At 43.6% G+C, this 17,571-nt stretch overlaps 1 protein-coding gene across 1 annotated transcript in view; it reads left to right on the forward strand.

The window, feature by feature from the left end:
• The window catches only part of LOC306771825 (complement C3-like), a gene marked incomplete at both ends in the record, with an annotated part of 50,271 nt that extends 34,093 nt beyond the window's left edge, over positions 1-16,178 (forward strand). The window contains 20 exons of the mRNA XM_079261144.1: positions 1,302-1,605; positions 1,682-1,770; positions 2,028-2,167; positions 2,314-2,391; positions 2,443-2,526; positions 2,643-2,706; positions 2,784-2,873; positions 3,170-3,364; positions 3,487-3,562; positions 3,672-3,831; positions 3,922-4,017; positions 4,738-4,888; positions 5,039-5,124; positions 8,099-8,176; positions 11,696-11,851; positions 14,028-14,130; positions 15,122-15,202; positions 15,287-15,370; positions 15,522-15,660; positions 16,037-16,178. Coding sequence (XP_079117270.1) covers positions 1,302-1,605; positions 1,682-1,770; positions 2,028-2,167; positions 2,314-2,391; positions 2,443-2,526; positions 2,643-2,706; positions 2,784-2,873; positions 3,170-3,364; positions 3,487-3,562; positions 3,672-3,831; positions 3,922-4,017; positions 4,738-4,888; positions 5,039-5,124; positions 8,099-8,176; positions 11,696-11,851; positions 14,028-14,130; positions 15,122-15,202; positions 15,287-15,370; positions 15,522-15,660; positions 16,037-16,178 — 2,396 coding nt within the window. The remainder of the gene's footprint in view (positions 1-1,301; positions 1,606-1,681; positions 1,771-2,027; positions 2,168-2,313; positions 2,392-2,442; positions 2,527-2,642; positions 2,707-2,783; positions 2,874-3,169; positions 3,365-3,486; positions 3,563-3,671; positions 3,832-3,921; positions 4,018-4,737; positions 4,889-5,038; positions 5,125-8,098; positions 8,177-11,695; positions 11,852-14,027; positions 14,131-15,121; positions 15,203-15,286; positions 15,371-15,521; positions 15,661-16,036) is intronic.
• Between the last annotated feature and the right edge of the window lie 1,393 nt (positions 16,179-17,571).

A 17,571-nucleotide genomic window follows, 5' to 3' on the forward strand; every position in this document is an offset into this window, starting at 1 on the left:
ATATACAAACATCAGTTTCATGACTAATCATGTGTTCACACATCACAATGATTACACTAAAATAACATCAACCACCCCCGGTCCCTCCCACATGACTCACCGCCTCCCTGGACTTTGTGTGTCTTGTTTTAGTTTGTGCTTCAGTGTATGAGGTTCTTTTTCTCTGTATGTCCGGAGTTACATTACCTTTTTTTTCCTTGACCCCCCCCGATGATCATAATGTATCTCTGTTCTTATCTTGTAAGGCGGCGCTGGTAAACTGGCTGCATGGCCTGAGCTTAGCTCGGTTCTGTCTTACTCTTTTGTCTTTAATGTTACATGTCTGCATGTCTGACCTTGGACGAGCTGGCCTGAACTCTGAATTTCCCCTCGGAAAGTATGAATAAAGTGTCTTTGATTTGATTTGATTGATTTGAAGAAGAAAACTCAACATGCTGTTTATAAATTGTTCAAGAGTTCTGAAATGTAAAGTTTTTCTCTGAAATGTTGATCTGCACTTTGTAAAAGGCTTTTGGTGTTTTCTTTTTATATGCAGCTCCAGATTTATGGTCAAACTTTCACATTGAAATGATGGATGCCGCCAGGTTGTCCTCTCCTCCTCCAGAGGTGTTTGCTCTGTTTAAGCTGACAGTTATGGTTCAGTGGTAACCCACAGCAGGATTTTCTCAGCTGTGTGCATCGCTGTCTGGTTTCTGTTGGCAACAAGATGTCGCCCCAACATTCATAAGACTCACTGAAAAATTTACTCCATCAAATGTTAGAACAGGAAGTTAAAAGTTTGAGTGTTGTGAAGTGAATCTGCATTAGATTTAGTCTGAAAGTTTCTCTGTTTAGCCCAGTGTTTCTCAGTGCTGCTCCTCAGGACCGCCTGCCCTGAACGTTTTACATGTTTCCATCCTTTAACACAGCTAACTGAACTGAACGGCTCATTAACTCTTGGCTGCAGAAGGCGTCTTTCTGTGAACAGAATGATAATTTTATGCTCTCTCTGAGCGCGCACCGACAGCGACCTCAACATGTTGTTCATGCGCTCCGAGTGTGCATCCCAAACACACCCCGACACACACACATCCAGCAGAATCAGCCTCTGCGGTCCTGAAAGTTGTGCAGAAATGCTCTAAAACGCCGACAGGACGGGGCTCCCTGCTGCAGCCAATGAGGTGATGAGTTAGAAAATAAACTTGACAGTCAGTGTAAGTAAGCTGAACAGGGCGTTCTGGAGTTGGAAACATCTAAAACCTGAAGAGCAGTTCTCCAAATGAAACAGAAGACAACAGCTGCACAACTGTCTCTGTCCTCAGTGAGTCGATATGAAGACGAAACGGAGAGAAAATGCTGTTTGGAAGGAATGAGGAGCGTCCAGACTTCATTCTGTGAGAAGCACAGCCAGTATGTGGTGGAGGGTCCAGCCTGCATGGAGGCCTTCATGCACTGCTGCACGGAGGTGGAGAGACATGGCAGGACGGAGACAACGGTCCTCCTGTCCCGCAGCAAGAGGCAGACAGACGGCTACAGTGATGGTTTCACTGTCCGCTCTACGCTCCATGAAAGTTGGCTTTGGACTGAGATCAAACTGAGTGCTTGCCCTCCTAATGACTCTACATGGTGAGCAACATGAAATAATGTTATTAACATCTGTCTGAAAGATGTTTTTTCACCAAGAAGTGATTTTTTCTTTCAGTGCTTTAACGTCTCTGGTGAAAAAGGTTTTCCTGCCTGATTCCGTCAGATCCTGGCACCTGACTGCCATCAGCCTGTCGAGAACTGGCGGTGAGAAGCCTTTTTCTGCAAACTTTTGTCTTTTTTCTCAAGTTTCCTTTGGCAAGACGCTCAACTCCATTTCATTACATCTGTCTATGTGCAGTTTTACTGTGTCAAACAGACAATTTAGAGAAAATAATCAACAGTTAAAAAAGTGAACAATCACAGTGAAATGCTACAGAGTTTTAGCTTTTGCCAAATATTCAAGTTTAAATGATTCTCCCCTCCTCTGTGGTTGTTGTTGTTTACACTTTGGTTCTTTTCAGGTATCTGTGTTTCCGACGCTTTGGAGGTCAACGTGCAGAAGAATGTGTTCATTGATCTCACGTTACCATACTCTGCTGTTTTTGGACAGCGGCTGGAACTTAAAGCAGTTCTTCACAATAATCTCCCCGAACGTATAACTGTAAGTCTCCACAGGTCTGTTTGGTGTGCAGGTAATTACAGGAGTTGATTACAGTAGTTAGCATTTGAACTGGAGCCATTTAGTGAATTAATGCATTTGTTTTGCTTAACACCACATCTGTCTGGATCTTTCATTCGTTCATTAAGGTCCGTGTGGATCTGGAAGAGGAGGAAAATGTGTGCAGTGCAGCTTACAGGCAGGAAAGGTACCGTCAGGAGGTCCAGGTTGGGCCTCATTCTTCTCGATTAGTTCCATTCTTTATTATTCCCATGAAGGTTGGAGAAATCACCATTAAGCTGAAGGCATCAGTGAAGAACACGATTCTGACAGACGGAGTCCAGAAGAAACTTCGGGTGGTGGTAAGAGAGACGGTCACTGCAGCGGACACACACATGAAACACGTGCATTTAGAATTCCATTTGCATGTTTTCTCTGGTTTAGTCGACCAAAAGCGCTTTCCACATTTCTTTTCCAGCCTGAAGGTTTTCTGGTAAAAGTTCAAAGGTCGGTCTCACTAAACCCCACGAAAAGCGGTGTCGGTAAGTTCGACAGTCACAAAAACCAGACTCTGTTTAGGAATTTGTACATCTGTTTTGCTAATCTTTGCTTTTCTTAGCTGGATATCAAGTGGAAACTCTCAACAGTAATATTCCATCAGGAGGAGTCCTTTCAAACACGCCTACCAGCACATTCATCTATCTGACGGGTGAGACCAAAGTTATTTGCTGAAAACTAGAATTTAATCAGAATTAAATGTGTTTAAAATTCCTACAGATGGAGCTGAGTGTGTTAGAAATCAGATGTGTTTTCAGTGGAAGATGAAAATGTTTGACAGTCTTTCCGCTGTCAGATAAGAGTCACCGTGCTATAGGATACTTTTATGCATAAAATCTCTTTGCTTACATGCAATAAGTTGGTAAAAATGCATTAATAAGGTAAATGCTCAAATAAAAAACTTTTTAAATGGTGCAAATGTAAAAGATAAAGTACAGCTTTTCACAGGAAAGGAGCCGTTAAACCTTCGATCCAGCGGCGCTTCTGTGGGTCGTATGATCCAGACTGTGTACGGCTCTGGAGAGAATTGTATCTTCTTCCTCTGCTTGACTGTCACTGCAACCGTATATCTGGATAAAACCAATCAGTGGGACGCCGTTGGCATTGAGAAACGTGACGACGCTCTGATGAAAATCAAGGAAGGTCAGCTGATACCACAGAAAGCCTGAGACTGGTTCCATTCATCATTTACTTCCTCATCCCCGTCGAGCCAAGACTCCACTGTCTGCTATTCAAGTCAGGATTTTTATATTTGGTTTGTCCAGGCCACCAGCTTCTGCTGCTCTACCGGAAAGTCGATGGGTCGTACTCTATGTTTGCTTCATCCAAAAGCAGCACCTGGTAAGACGTTCCATGTCTCTACTCCTCAATGTTCTTCAATGTTTCTGTTTGTTGTTTTGTTTTTTAACCACACATCTCCCTCACGTTTGTGCTCGTACGCCCCTGCCAGGCTGACTGCCTTTGTTGCCAGGGTGTTTGCTATGGCACACAGCCTGTTGGCGCTAGACCAAAGCCCACTCTGCGATGCCGTCAAGTTCCTTATTCTTACGGAACAGCAACCTGACGGCAAGTTTTCTGAAGGTCACCGAGTGTATCATACGGAAATGACGGTGAGTATTTTCATGTCAGCTTTTATAAAAAGCTTCAATTTAAAAACAACAGCATGTTTAAAGTGCGTGTGTTTGTGTGCATACGTGTAGGGCGATGTCAGCGGCACAGATTCAGACGCCTCCATGACGGCTTTCTGTCTCATGGCTCTGAAGGAGTCACAAGCAGTTTGTTCCAACACTGTTAATGTGAGTACCTGGAAATAAAATGCATGTTTCAAATGAGGAATTTCCCTTCTTCTGTGTGGTGCAGATATTAAAGCAAAGTGGAAGAAGGTGATGCAGATGTCTGCACCAGGTGGGAGTATTTTCTTCTAATAGGAACTGTTTTCATGGATTTGTTTCCGGGGGTTAAAATGTTTGATACAAAATCCAGAAGCCGCTTGCAGACTGAGTATGATTAATTTTCTTGCTTTGTGATCACGATTCAGGTGGACTTTGTGGTAGTTACTCATACTAATGCATTAGTTACTGTTATTGCAAGTGGGATACGTTGTGGCCAGTTCTTCCTCCTTACAGCTGTGATGCAGCAGACAGTCCGCTTGTTGGACTCGTGTTTCTGTGAGGTTGATTGGGAATATCGCCGGTCGCTGGTTTTGGGGCTTTTTCCTGATTCTTTCAAAGTTGTTCACAATAAAGCAAAAACAACTTTTTTCAGGAAGAAAAATGTGAACACAATGGTCTTTTTTTTTTTTTTTTTTTTTTAAAGAACTGGTTCACAGCCTTGTTTCCATGGTTACTGTGGCCATACCAACGCCCCTACAAACACATGCGCTCCTCTCAACACACACACACTAACAACAATGTCCACAAATAACTAAACTAACTAAAAAATATATAATGTATTTAGAAGTGTAGGAGAAAGAAGCAAACAAACATTTTCTGTCCATCTTCGTACCGTTTGTCCAGGTGATGTCGTGGGGTATTAGCAGGGCTGTAACCTACCTGGAGAATCGTCTGCCTCACCTCATCCACCCTTACGCCGTTGCCATGACATCGTACGCCTTGGCGACTGAAAACAAACTGAACAAGGAGATCCTTTTCAAGTTTGCTGCTCCAGGTTTTCACCACACAACATACATGTGTGATTAACATGCACGGACAGATGTCAACATGCATCTCTCAACATGACCGACTGTTTCTGGGGGGCAGTTTTGGAGGCGGGGTCAGGAGTATAGTATGTTAAAGCTTGTGTGTGTGTTTTCCGCAGACCGATCGCACTGGCCTGTATCGCAGAAACAACTTTACACCTTGGAGGCCACAGCTTATGCTGCTCTTGCACTCATCAAGGCCAAGGTGAACAATCCCACAATGAAATGAAATCTTCCTTGTTTGGATATTAATGTGTGTTTGTTGGTTGAAATATTATTTAACAAAAAGTTGAGGGTGTAGTACCAGCAGAGTATAAAGTAGAAGTAGAAAGCAGAAGTCCTGTCCGGCAGCTGTTCCAACCTGTCACTAAACCAGGTGAATCAGCTCAGCTCCACTGCAGGTAGGTGAGCCTGTTAGTCAAAACACCTGTTCTAAATGCATCAGTAGATCCTTCTACTTTATTTTTACTTCTACTTCTACTTCATACACCTCTGTGTAGGACTGGGGGTGTCACAATACTGGAGTTGAAAGCTCAGTAAGGAAGTAGTCGATATGAATGTTTACCTATACAGGGAATTAAAGAAGTATTAATAATAATGGATTAGATTTAAATGGTACTCTAGAGGTAATCATTGATTACCACTAGATGGTGGTATCCATCCATCCATCCATCAATCCATCCATCCATCTGCTGCTTATTCGGGGTCGGGTCACAGGGGCAGCAGCCTAAGCAGGGAAGCCCAGACTTCCCTCTCCCCAGCCACATTTGCCAACTCTGTGGGGCGATCCCGAGGTGTTCCCGAGGTCAGGGCCCGAGCCACCTCAACTGGTTCCTCTTGATGTGGAGGAGCAGTGGCTCTACTCTGTTCTCCTCCCGGATGACCGAGCTCCTCACCCTATCTCTAAGGGAGAGCCCGGCCGCCCTGCGGAGGAAACTCATTTCAGGCGTCTGTATACGAGATCAAGAACAAGAACAAGACCCCGAGATATTTAAACTCCTCCACTTGAGGCAGGACCTGACTCCCGACCCGGAGAGGGCAATCCACCCTATTCCGGCTGAGGACCATGGTCTCAGATTTGGAGGTGCTGATTCTCATCCCAGCCGCTTCACACTCGGCTGCGAATCGCTCAAGCGAGAGCTGGAGATCACGACCAGATGAAGCCAACAGGACCACGTCATCTGCAAAAAGCAGGGACCCAATCCTGAGGCCACCAAGCTGGATCCCCTCAACACCTCGGCTGCACCTAGAAATTCTGTCCATATAAGTTATGAACAGAATCGGTGATAAAGGGCAGCCTTGGCGGAGTCCAACCCTCACCGGAAACGAATCCGACTTACTACCGGCAATGCGGACCAAGCTCTGACACCTGTCGTACAGGGACCGGACAGCTCGTACAAGGGGGTCCGGTACCCCATACTCCTGGAGTACCCCCACAGGAGCCCCTGGGGGACACGGTCGAACGCCTTCTCCAGGTCCACAAAACACATGTAGACTGGTTGGGCAAACTCCCATGCCCCCTCCAGGACCCCAGAGAGGGTATAGAGCTGGTCCACTGTTCCGCGACCAGGACGAAAACCACACTGCTCCTCCTCAATCCGGGATTCGACTATCTGGCGGACCCTCCTCTCCAGGACCCCTGAATAGACCTTACCAGGGAGGCTGAGGAGTGTGATTCCCCTGTAATTGGAACACACCCTCCGGTCCCCCTTGTTAAAAAGGGGGACCACCACCCCAGTCTGCCAGTCCAGCGGCACTGTCCCTGATGTCCACGTGATGCTGCAGAGGCGTGTCAGCCAGGACAGCCCCACAGCATCCAGAGCCTTAAGGAACTCCGGGCGGATCTCATCCACCCCCGGGGCCTTGCCGCCAAGGAGCTTTTTAACCACCTCAGCGACTTCAGCCCCAGAGATAGGAGAGTCCACCCCTGAGTCCACCAGCTCTGCTCCCTCATCGGAAGACATGTTGGTAGGATTGAGGGGGTTCAAATACATCCCGAGTTGAGGTCAGCACCTCCCCATCTCCACTGTACACAGTGTTGACGGAGCACTGCTTCCCCCTCCTGAGCCGCCGGATGGTGGACCAGAATTACTTCGAAGCCATCTGGAAGTCTTTCTTCATGGCCTCGCCGAACTCCTCCCATACCTGAGTTTTCGCCTTGGCCTCCAGAGTCCCACAGGCCAAGAAGGCCCGATAGGACTCCTTCTTCAGCTTGACAGGCACCAACAACCTTATGGCCACAGACCCTCACAACCGACCGGCTTCCTCCCCCACCATCTGAGCCAACTCACCACCAGGTGGTGATCCGTTGACAGCTCCGCCCCCTCTTCACCCGAGTGTTCAAGTCATGTGGCCACAGGTCCGATGATACGACGATCATCGAACTGCGGCCCAGGGAATCCTGATGCCAGGTGTACATATGGACACTCTTATGTTCGAACATGGTGTTCATTATGGACAATCCACGATGAGCACAGAAGTCCAATAACAAAACATCATTTAGGTTCGGGGGGGGGCATGCCTCCTAATAACTCCCCTCCAGGTCTCACTGTCATTGCCCATGGGTCCCGACATGGGTCCCGGTTGGGCTCAGCCCAAAAGGGTTACATGGGCCCCACCTCCCATGGGCTCACCATCTGCGGGAGGAGCCGTAGGGGTTGGGTGAAATGTGAGCTGGGCGGCAGCAAGAGGCGGGGACCCTGGCGGTCCGATCCCCGGCTGCAGAAACTAGCTCTAGATGGTGATGATCAATGATAATTACCACTAGATGGTAACCAGTGACCTTTACCTCTAGATTTTAATATCCAACGAACAGCAGGATCTTCTTCTCATGCAGCGACAGCTGCGGTGAGCAGGAGATATTGTTGTAGGAAGTTCTTTTTGTACTCTGACAGCCCAACATTAATGCGTCTAAAACATCTGATTTCTTAATTTGGACTCTTTTCATGTCAAATACATAGAAACAGTTGATTATTTGACGAAATGTGACGTGGATCAATCGATCAAATTTATTGACATTTTTGCCATGACACTGAATTGTCAGTCCGCCCAGAAAGAAATGATTGATACTTCAATAAATACCTTTAATCAGGTTAGTATTGTAATCCCAAAAGCTCTTTTATATCATTAAATATGTACCAAGTACACTGAAATCATTTTCTTTCCTTGTGTTGTTAAAGGATTTTGCGAGTGCCAAACCTGTCATGGAATGGATCAACCGTCAGCCGAGGGTTAATGGAAACTCTGCAGAAACTCAGGTAAAACAGATTCTCACCTGGAAAAGGTTTGTTCGGGGCTGGTGCCTCATGAGGTTTAGAAAAGAGATGTATGAAGTTATTCCAGACAGAGGATTATGATAACATTTGTAAAAACATTAGTTTGCTCTGATTCAAGCAGAGGTGGTTTCACCTGTGAGGCATTTCAGCTGTTCATACCTTCATTGGTGCTACTGGACTAGTGATGGGATTTATGGCTCTTTGCAGGGAGCCAGATCTTTGGGATCTGTTCATTTCAAAGAGCCGTTCAAAAACGGGCTCAATTGGCTCATTATGTTTATTCACTTTTAAGAGGCCAGGCTGGGTTTAATTTGGAATAATGATGACATTTGGATCAGAATCATTTCAAACTCAGATTTTCCAACAATATTGAAGTTTGAATTTGTCTGAAATATTTTATTATGGCTTCATTTAACATGTGTGGACAAGATTTTAAAGTCTGTCATGGATTCTTGTAAACATTCCACAGCCATATCCCTCTGAGCGGACAGATCATTATTTACCCTTTGTATTAATTGTGTGTACAGTATGTGTACAGTATATGTGTATTCACGCAACTCCAAAACACATATAGATACACAATAAAAAACAAAGCAGGGTACAGTCAAGTTCCATGCAAAAGCTTTTTGTGCAAAATTTCCACACAATGTTTTTAACAACACAGAAAAACTCAAAACAATAATTTAAACTTATATAACAAAGGCTTTTATTTGGGGTTGCCCCCCATCTCATAAAATACAGAATCGTCCTTTAATTTACAAATAAATGTTGCGTCCCGGATTGAACCAATGCAGGACACACTTTGTTTGTATTTTCATACATTTCCAACGTCCTACACATGTCAGTCACACACAATACTAAATCTAAAATTAATTTACAAAATAAAACATAGAAAATTAACAGCCAGCATCTTTTCGGGTAGAATCTTAACCCCTCTGCCTGCGTGTTCAGTCACAGCAGACGTGACTCATTTCTGCTCTTCAGAAGACCCACGCCTTTTATAAAATGTCTACTGTAGCCTACCTGGGACTCTACGTCGTCATCATCACACCGCTGCTAAACAGACGTGAGAGGGAGAGGAGCAACCTTCATCCTCGGCTGCAACGTCGGTGAAGATGTTTACAAGGCAAATTGTTCAATGCGTTAGAACAGTCGCGCAAGACTGTCCGACATCTAGCATCAGGAAAGCAGGATCTGTTATTTATATGTAGAATCAGCCAATATGAATACCATATATCAATAATTTAAAAAAACAAAACAAAACAAAACATTTTTATCAGATCAGAAGTTTATAATTAAATATATGTGGAAATGATGATTTTTTTTTAAGCATTCCCTACATTGCTTTATGTGATTTTTGCTTTTTTTGTCAATTTTTTTTTAAAGTATCTGTTAAGTGATCATTCAATAAATTATTTTATTTGTCATGGTGTTCAGGGTGCCCTGCGATGGACTGGCGAGCTGTCCAGGGTGTACCCTGCCTTTCGCCCAAAGGCTGCTGGGATAGGCTCCAGCTTCCCCATGACCCTGAACTGGATTAAGCGGTTAGATGAATGAATGAATGAATGGTGTTCAGGGTTTTGAGCCACATGCAAATGAAGCAAGTTCTGGAGACGTTATTGGAGAAATGAGGGATGTGGTGCCCTGTAAATCCAGAAGTTTGGAACTGTAGATTCACTGACAGATGACAGATCTATGAGCTGAGGTAAATGAGGGGATTTGGAGAGTTCTTGAAAAGTGTGGAATTTCCTACTTGTTCGAGGACGTAGATGGTCTGGGTGATGTCGGGAGATCCGGGAGGTAGAGTGCTAGTGATGGTGAATCGTTGGAGGGCGGACAGGCTGCACAGCGTTTGTTTCCAGATCCAGAGGGATGCCAGTAGCAGAGGATTACCAAGTGGATTGTTATGGGAGGGAGGATTTCTGGAGATGACGACCGCTGGAAAAACACCTGGAGCTCAGGAGAATCCAGCTGGTTTCACTGGGCTCAACACTCAAGCGACGAAGGACTGGCAGCCAGCTCCAGATATAGTGCAGGGGAATGATCACTAACCCTCCACAGGAGTACAGAACAGCACACCTGTGGAAATCACCCTCCAGGAAAAAATCCACAGGTGGAACACCACTCCCATCGAGTCAACCCAGACCCCTGACATTATTAGTATTGTTAAACTGTTGTGTCACATGACTTCCCTTCAAGTCATGTGACCCAACAAACAAATACAGATCAATATATAAGGATTAAACAACGAGCAGCCGTGCATTTCACGCACAACACGAAGGCTAGAACACCACAAGTGGATGCTGTGCGTCCCCCATGGTCTCACACGATAAACATTTTACAACAAATACTTATTTTTTGTTACAAAACTTGACAAATATGCTATCAGATGCTAACTTTTGGTCCCTGACTATAAATCGTCTCCATCTGCTGGAACCACTTCCAGTCTCGTCTGTCTGGTCCACTCCGACCATCGTGGTCCTTGACCTGCCGATAGTCACTTTGGAGCTTTTTCAGCTTCTCTTGACACTGCTGAAAACTCCGTTGCTAGCCGTAGACATTGAGTCGGAAAGCTCTTGATAGATGTTTTCATTTCGTGTCGCTCCATCTGGTTCCCTCTGTATCCTTTCCTCAGCAACCAAAGAAACGTCTCCACCTCAGTGTTGGACCACGGAACAGACTTTTGTTGCGCCATTGCTTGTTGTAATGTAAACAACTTGGAGTCGCTCTTCCAGTGATGTCACTCCCTGAGCTCTGATTGGCCGCGCCCCTGACCAATAGCAGCATGCAGTCTGGTGACGTCACACACAACCCGACTCAGCTCGCTGAGAAACCTGGGCTGAGGAGTTACTGGTACCAGTTAACTGGGACAAAAGCCGCGTGGAAAACCCTCCAAACCGAGTCGAGGTGAGTTAAGCTGAGATGAGCGGATGCTGATGGAAAAGGGCCAATAGAAGAATAAACATTACAACAACGATAGGGCCCGATCTATACTTTGTCTAGCTCGGACCCTAACAACCATCTCAGACATAAATCGCCTGTTCACATCACATTCAGAGACTTTATGGTTTCACAGATAAATTGTCCATATTTCCACTTCGCTGGCTTCTTACTCATGTGTTGCGCTTGTGCATAATTTCGTCAGATGACATCATGTTTGCATTGGGTAAATTCACATCTGGACATTTTTTCTCATCTCCCTGATGCCCACCTCTGGAATAACGAATCTGCCCTTCCTGGCTTAATGGGGGGGGGGGGGGGGGGGGGGGCAAAAAAAGCTCAATCGTTTCACCATTTCACCATCGTTTTTGTTGTTGTGTACTGCATGTCGACCAAAACAAAGTGAGCCCCACATTCCTCTTTTCCTGACCTGGGCTTAAACGCACACACACACACACACACACACACACACACACACACACACACACACACACACAGTTTTGGTACAACTTGTTTCATTCATTCCTGAAGCAACACACATTCCTCTGTCTCTTTCTCCAGGCTATATTTATGGTCCACCAGGCTTTAGCCGAGTACTGGACCCATGTTAAAGATCCAGAGCAGAATCTGCTGGTGGAACTCTCCGTGCCGGGCATTTCTCGACCTGTGAAGCACAACTTCAACAAAGACAACTTCCACATCACAAGAGTAGCAAAGGTAAGAAGACGGTGTGAAGCTCGGCGGTGACTCTGTTCAGAAGTTTCAGAACAAAAACACAAACTTCCGTCTCACCGTGAGCCTGGAATGAAAAGGTTCGTTGATGCTCCTAATGGAGTCAGTTCACTGTCTTGAGACATATGTGGACAAATCTTGTAGGCTGAGGAAGTTTCCAGGGATTTCAGCTCCTTTGTTGCTTGTTTTACATGATTCCTTTATGTGAATGTATCACTGCTATGATTTAGTCATGTTTTCAGTTTGCTGCTTATGTCTGATGGTCTTATGACATGTGGACATAGTTCATGTCTTTGGATATTTTAACAGTTTGGAGGCATAAACATGGATTTAAAAGTGACTGCCAGAGGAACTGGAGAAGCAAACCTGGAGGTGAAACCACCACCAACGTGTGTCATATTTGTTTGCTTTATCATTAGGTTTTGGTATTGATTGGTTTTCTTTGACAGATGGTCTCTCTTTATCACACACACTCCCGGGAATCACAGCCATATTGTAAATTTGATCTGAATGTGGAGCTTTTACCAGGTAAGTTGGGCTCAAACTGCAGACTTTTCTTGTTTCTGTTGTTAATTATTATTATTATTATTATTATTATTATTATCACCTTTTTTTTATTATTGTTGTTATTATTGTTATTATTATTATTGTTGTTATTATTATTGATAATAATAATGGTATATTGTTGTTATATTTTGTTATTCTGGGATTAAATGACAACATACACTAATTTATCATTGGATATGTGTCTTTTTTCCAACTTTTCTTCACCTGCAGAACAAGTGAATGAGAATGAGAAAATATTTAGGCTAAAAATCCAGATCTTGTAAGTATCTTCGATCTCTTTTACTTTAAAGTATTACTATGATACTGCTAATGTATTATTTATGCAACATAGCCTCCAGTAATGAACCTCTACACTGTTTTTTATTCATTCTTGCATTTCTGTTGTTTAACTTTTTCATAATTTTCCTGATATCAGTGAAAAAAAACAACCCATAAAATAAATAAACTTGATAAAAAGACAAAAAAAAGGCCAAAAGGGGGTTTTAGGCAAAGATGCAACTACAGGTGTATAGGGGTTTAAGTGATATAGAAAATATTTGAAAGCTTCAGGAAACATTTATTCATGAAACAACATGAAATTCAGTTCCGGCGGTCTCAGGTTCAGCCCAATAAACAGTTACATTCATACAAACAGACCTATAAAATAAAAAGCAAGAACAACTTTATTGCAATCTTGCCCTGAAACCGTGTTGCCCTGTGTTTTTAATGTTTATTTTTGTCCAATGTTTCCAATTTTAAATGATGTTTCTTATTTTCTCATGCTTCAATGTGTGCAGAGCTCATTGAACCGTGCGACACACATAAACCTGCCTCCTCGTATCTGGTTGTGTCTGTGTGTATCTGTAGGTATAAAGACCGGGATCGTGAAGCATCTATGTCCGTCTTGGATGTTGGTTTGCCAGCCGGCTTCACTTTTAACAAAAACGACCTGGACTTGGTAAATATGTGCATTCACACAAACACATGTCTGATTCCTCCAACCATCAACGTTGACAACGTATGTGTGCAGTTGTCTGGAAGGCATGAGACTAACTCCGGTCTGTCAGACAGAGGCTCACTCATCATCCACCTGGACAAGGTGAGGCTGATTCCCGTATCTGAAGAAAGTCATCTGGACCTGAACTAAATGTAATTTAGCTCTTCAGCTGAATAGCTAGCTAATGACACCCTGCCATTGACAGATAACATTCAACAGTTACATATTTCTAACTAATAAACCATTAAACGCATCAACATTGTCGCCACATTAACATTTTGTTTAAGCAGCTTTTTAAAACTGCTGTGTAAAACTACAGTTGTGTACATGCAGTCATGCATGTTGTTTCTCTCCTTCAAACACATAATGATTGTTTAATAATGGAATAATATGCTTTTACAATGTTTTATTTTGTTATTTTAGGGAACATCTGTTAGGGGACAACAGATGGAAATTAGCCTATAGCTCTAATCTGGCTTGTTTATGTCTGCAAACAGTATATGATGTTCATTAACTGCCACTGTCCCTTTAAATAAAAATGAATTGAATTGAAAATTGAATTAAGCCAGGTGTCTTCAGCGTGAGTGTGTATATCTAACATGCTTGCTTGCTTTTCAGATTTCTAACGTACGTCCAGAAGAAGTGTCCGTAAGGATTCATCTGCTTGGGGAAGTGGGATTCATCCAACCGGTTGCTGTGTCTGTTTATGAATACTTTGATCGTAAGTCTGACAAACATTTGCTATAAAATCAGACACGTATTGTGTTCTACCTTAAATGCATGCATGAACCCTTTAAGATATTTGATTTACATTGATAAATATCCTGGTTTGATTGGTCAGTTTGCATCTCTTTCTGTCCTGCTGCAGGGAAACATTGTGTTAAATTCTACCACCCTCACCGGAGGACAGGAGGGCTGCAAGCAGTTTGTTCACAGGATGAATGTGTTTGTGATAAAGGTAAAATAAAGAAAGAACCCCTGTATTAATTTGTGATGTATAAATATGCTAAACACAAGCGTAATATCCATCCACCGTCTTTACTCTTATTTAACTGAGCAACAATAGTGGGGTCAGATTTTGGAGCATTTTTGTTCCTTTTTGTCCGTTAATAATCCAGATCTCCACTTCCCCGTCATCCTGGTCAACAGTTCATCACACGTTGTTTGATAAAAGTTACACAGAAAAGTTCTTTCATATGTGAAGATGTCATTTTTTCCTTTAGTTTCAGATGCCGACCTCTTTTGGTTTATTAAAACTATTTAATACTTGAAAGCGTCCACGTGTTTGATGCCACAGACAAGTGAAGAAAAACCTTTACAAGCATTTATTTTTGATTCCTGATCCCAGCCTTGTGTTCCTTATTTTACTACAAGCTGGAAAGTTTGAATGAGATACCATCTTCCAGCTGGAAGCTAATGATGATTACAGAGGCAGCCGTTGCCATCAGCTACATTAACACATGATCCGAGTAGTCGACTAATCGCCAAAGTAATTAGTTATGAAAATAAGGATTTGTGGCAGCTGTTTTAGAAGGCAGCTGTTCCAGTACGACTTCCTTTCAGCAGCATATCTGGTAGATGCAGCAACGTTTTGAATGGAAAATTGCTTTAATTAATTCAACAGTGGAGATATTTGAAAGCAGTTTAGTTCACGTTTAGTTCATGTTTGCAATTTAAACCAAGCGATGCTTTTATTTTTCATCCCACTCCAGAGACCTGCAGTTTTCAGAAGAAGGGAAAAGTCAGCAAGGATGAACGCTCTGCCAAGTCTTGTGAGAGTACCATAGATTTCGGTACGAATGTGTGTGTCTGTGTGTGTGAACAAGAACGACAAATCTGATAAATACGCCAGAAGTCTTTGATTTGTCTCCTTTTAGTTTATAAAGTGGGAGTGGAAGGCTTGACTGACGGTTCGTACAGAGATCTTTACACTGTGAGGATAAAAGATGTCTTGAAACAAGGTTGGTATTCATGTCTTTTCCAGGTAGACAGAAGAATATCTGATTCCTTCAAGTCAAATAATTTATCAATAAGTCTAGATGTGTTTTAAAGATTGGAGTCGACAACTTTTTATTCCCTGTTTCTCTTCTTCTTCTCTGAATCTACGCACAGGAAGCATCGATATGAACCCAAACAATCAACTTCGTCAATTTCTTGGTTATCAGTTCTGCAGAGAAGCTTACGGTCTGACGACGGGGAAAAGCTACCTGATCATGGGTTCATCCAGGGATATTCAAAGAACTGAAGCAGAGTGAGTTTGTTCTGCAGTACTTTGCTGTCCCTAACGCCGACCTGCTGAGCTTCCTGTCAGCCGTGGAAACGGCCTCCATGTTTCTGTTTTCTAAGAACATGCCTTCGTAGGTACCTCACCACTCAGTTCCATCACGATTCAGGATGAATATGATTCAATTATTAAACAATTATCAGGGTTTTTAATGCACATTTTCCCCATTGCAACAACAACAGTGGCAGCCGGTGGTTTTCCTTCGGCCATACAGACGTCCATGGAGGTCACAGTGGAAACATTTTATGTCCCTGATCTGCTGCCATTTCTTTCATTCATCTCCATCTTGCTATAGACTGAAGAACATCCAGTAACATAAAGATCTGACATATTTCTCCCTTAGATTCCAGTATGTGCTCAGTGAGAACATGTGGATTGAGTACTGGCCCACAGCTGCTGAATGTACTACTGAAGTATACCGACCGACCTGCCTGGCCCTGGAGGACCTGAACGACATGTTTATGATGTTTGGATGTCCTGATTAAAGAAGCAACACCCTGCATTATTCTCATTATGTGAACAACTAATTACCTGCTGACTTTCATGGTCTCAATAAAGTCTGATGAACAGTCTTGGTTTCAGTTTTTGAATCTTGCATATAAAATGCAAAAGCAGAGCGTTTTTAGGTTGTTAGTTTTTGGTTCCCAAACTGGTTTCTCCTGCTGGTCTGCAGCGCCATTCGAACGTCTGGACACACCAAGCCATTCCAACATCATCTGCTTCCACTCCTTTAACTGGTAAGGTATAAACAGGAAAGTACTGTGCAGTTGGTTTCTGACTGATGGGAACAAACCAACAAAATGCTGGAGCAGTGGTCATCTTCTCCACCCAGACAACCTGACTCTCTTGTTCCACTGCAACAGGTTGAAAACAAGAACAATGCGTTGTTTTTCAGATCTCAAATCATAAATGGAACTGAGATGTTTGACTATTTAAAGAAAAGTACAACACAATCTTTAAGTTAATGGTTGTTACCCATCCAAAAAAGTTCCCAGGCCAGTGATGGAAATGATGAGATTTTATTGCCATTATCGACTCTGCCGCTCTTCATCGTCACCCTTGTCTCAATTCCTGACTTAAAGTTCACTGAGGAAACAAGAACCACCAGGGATTTCTGGTGTCGCGCAACAGAAGCGAGGTTGGAAAGCGAAGATCCGGCCAGTGGAAGCAGGTTGCAGAGGGTTTGTAGCCGCCTACATCCAGACTACTCCGGTAAACGGCATGCAGTGGTTAGTCAGTGGCTGTGGGCACACAGGAACAACCTCAACTGGACCATCAGGTGAGTTGATGAAGCTGGGATTCACTGCTGGACCTTCTGGAGGTGCCGTGTGTCGGTCAGCACAGCAACCAGGAAGGAGGGCGCCGTTTCATAACCAGAGGGTGTCATCACTCCTGACCATCCCACAGAGTCCAAAAACATCAAACCCAAGGTCCAGACCATGTGAGTCCCTGTGGGGCTTCAGGTATGACGCCTGGATTAACAACAACTAGTCCTGCACAACAGAACTGAAGTCAGTGGGAGAATGAGGCATGTTTAATGCTTCTCAAAACGCTGTTTCCCCTCCAGTTACATCAGAGCAGCGCCCACCTGCCCTTAGACCAGGACTACGAGGGCCACAATCCAGCAGGTTTCCATGTGTCCCTGCTCCAACACACCTTTTCAGATGAAATGCAGAATGTAATAGGCTGTTGGGTCCATTTAATCAACAGGAATAAGTTGAAAACCTGCAGGATTGAACTGAGTAGTCCAACATTAGACCTTTCCATCAGTGCAGGTTGATACTTTATCCTTTCATAGTCCAAGCAAACAGCATGAAGAGAAGCTTTGAAAAAGCTCATTTTCTCAGAACAACACAGCAGCCAGACCTTCATGCTGGA

Source organism: Telmatherina bonti, assembly GCF_933228915.1.
Source record: "Telmatherina bonti genome assembly, chromosome: 21".
Taxonomy (NCBI): Eukaryota; Metazoa; Chordata; class Actinopteri; order Atheriniformes; family Telmatherinidae; genus Telmatherina; species Telmatherina bonti.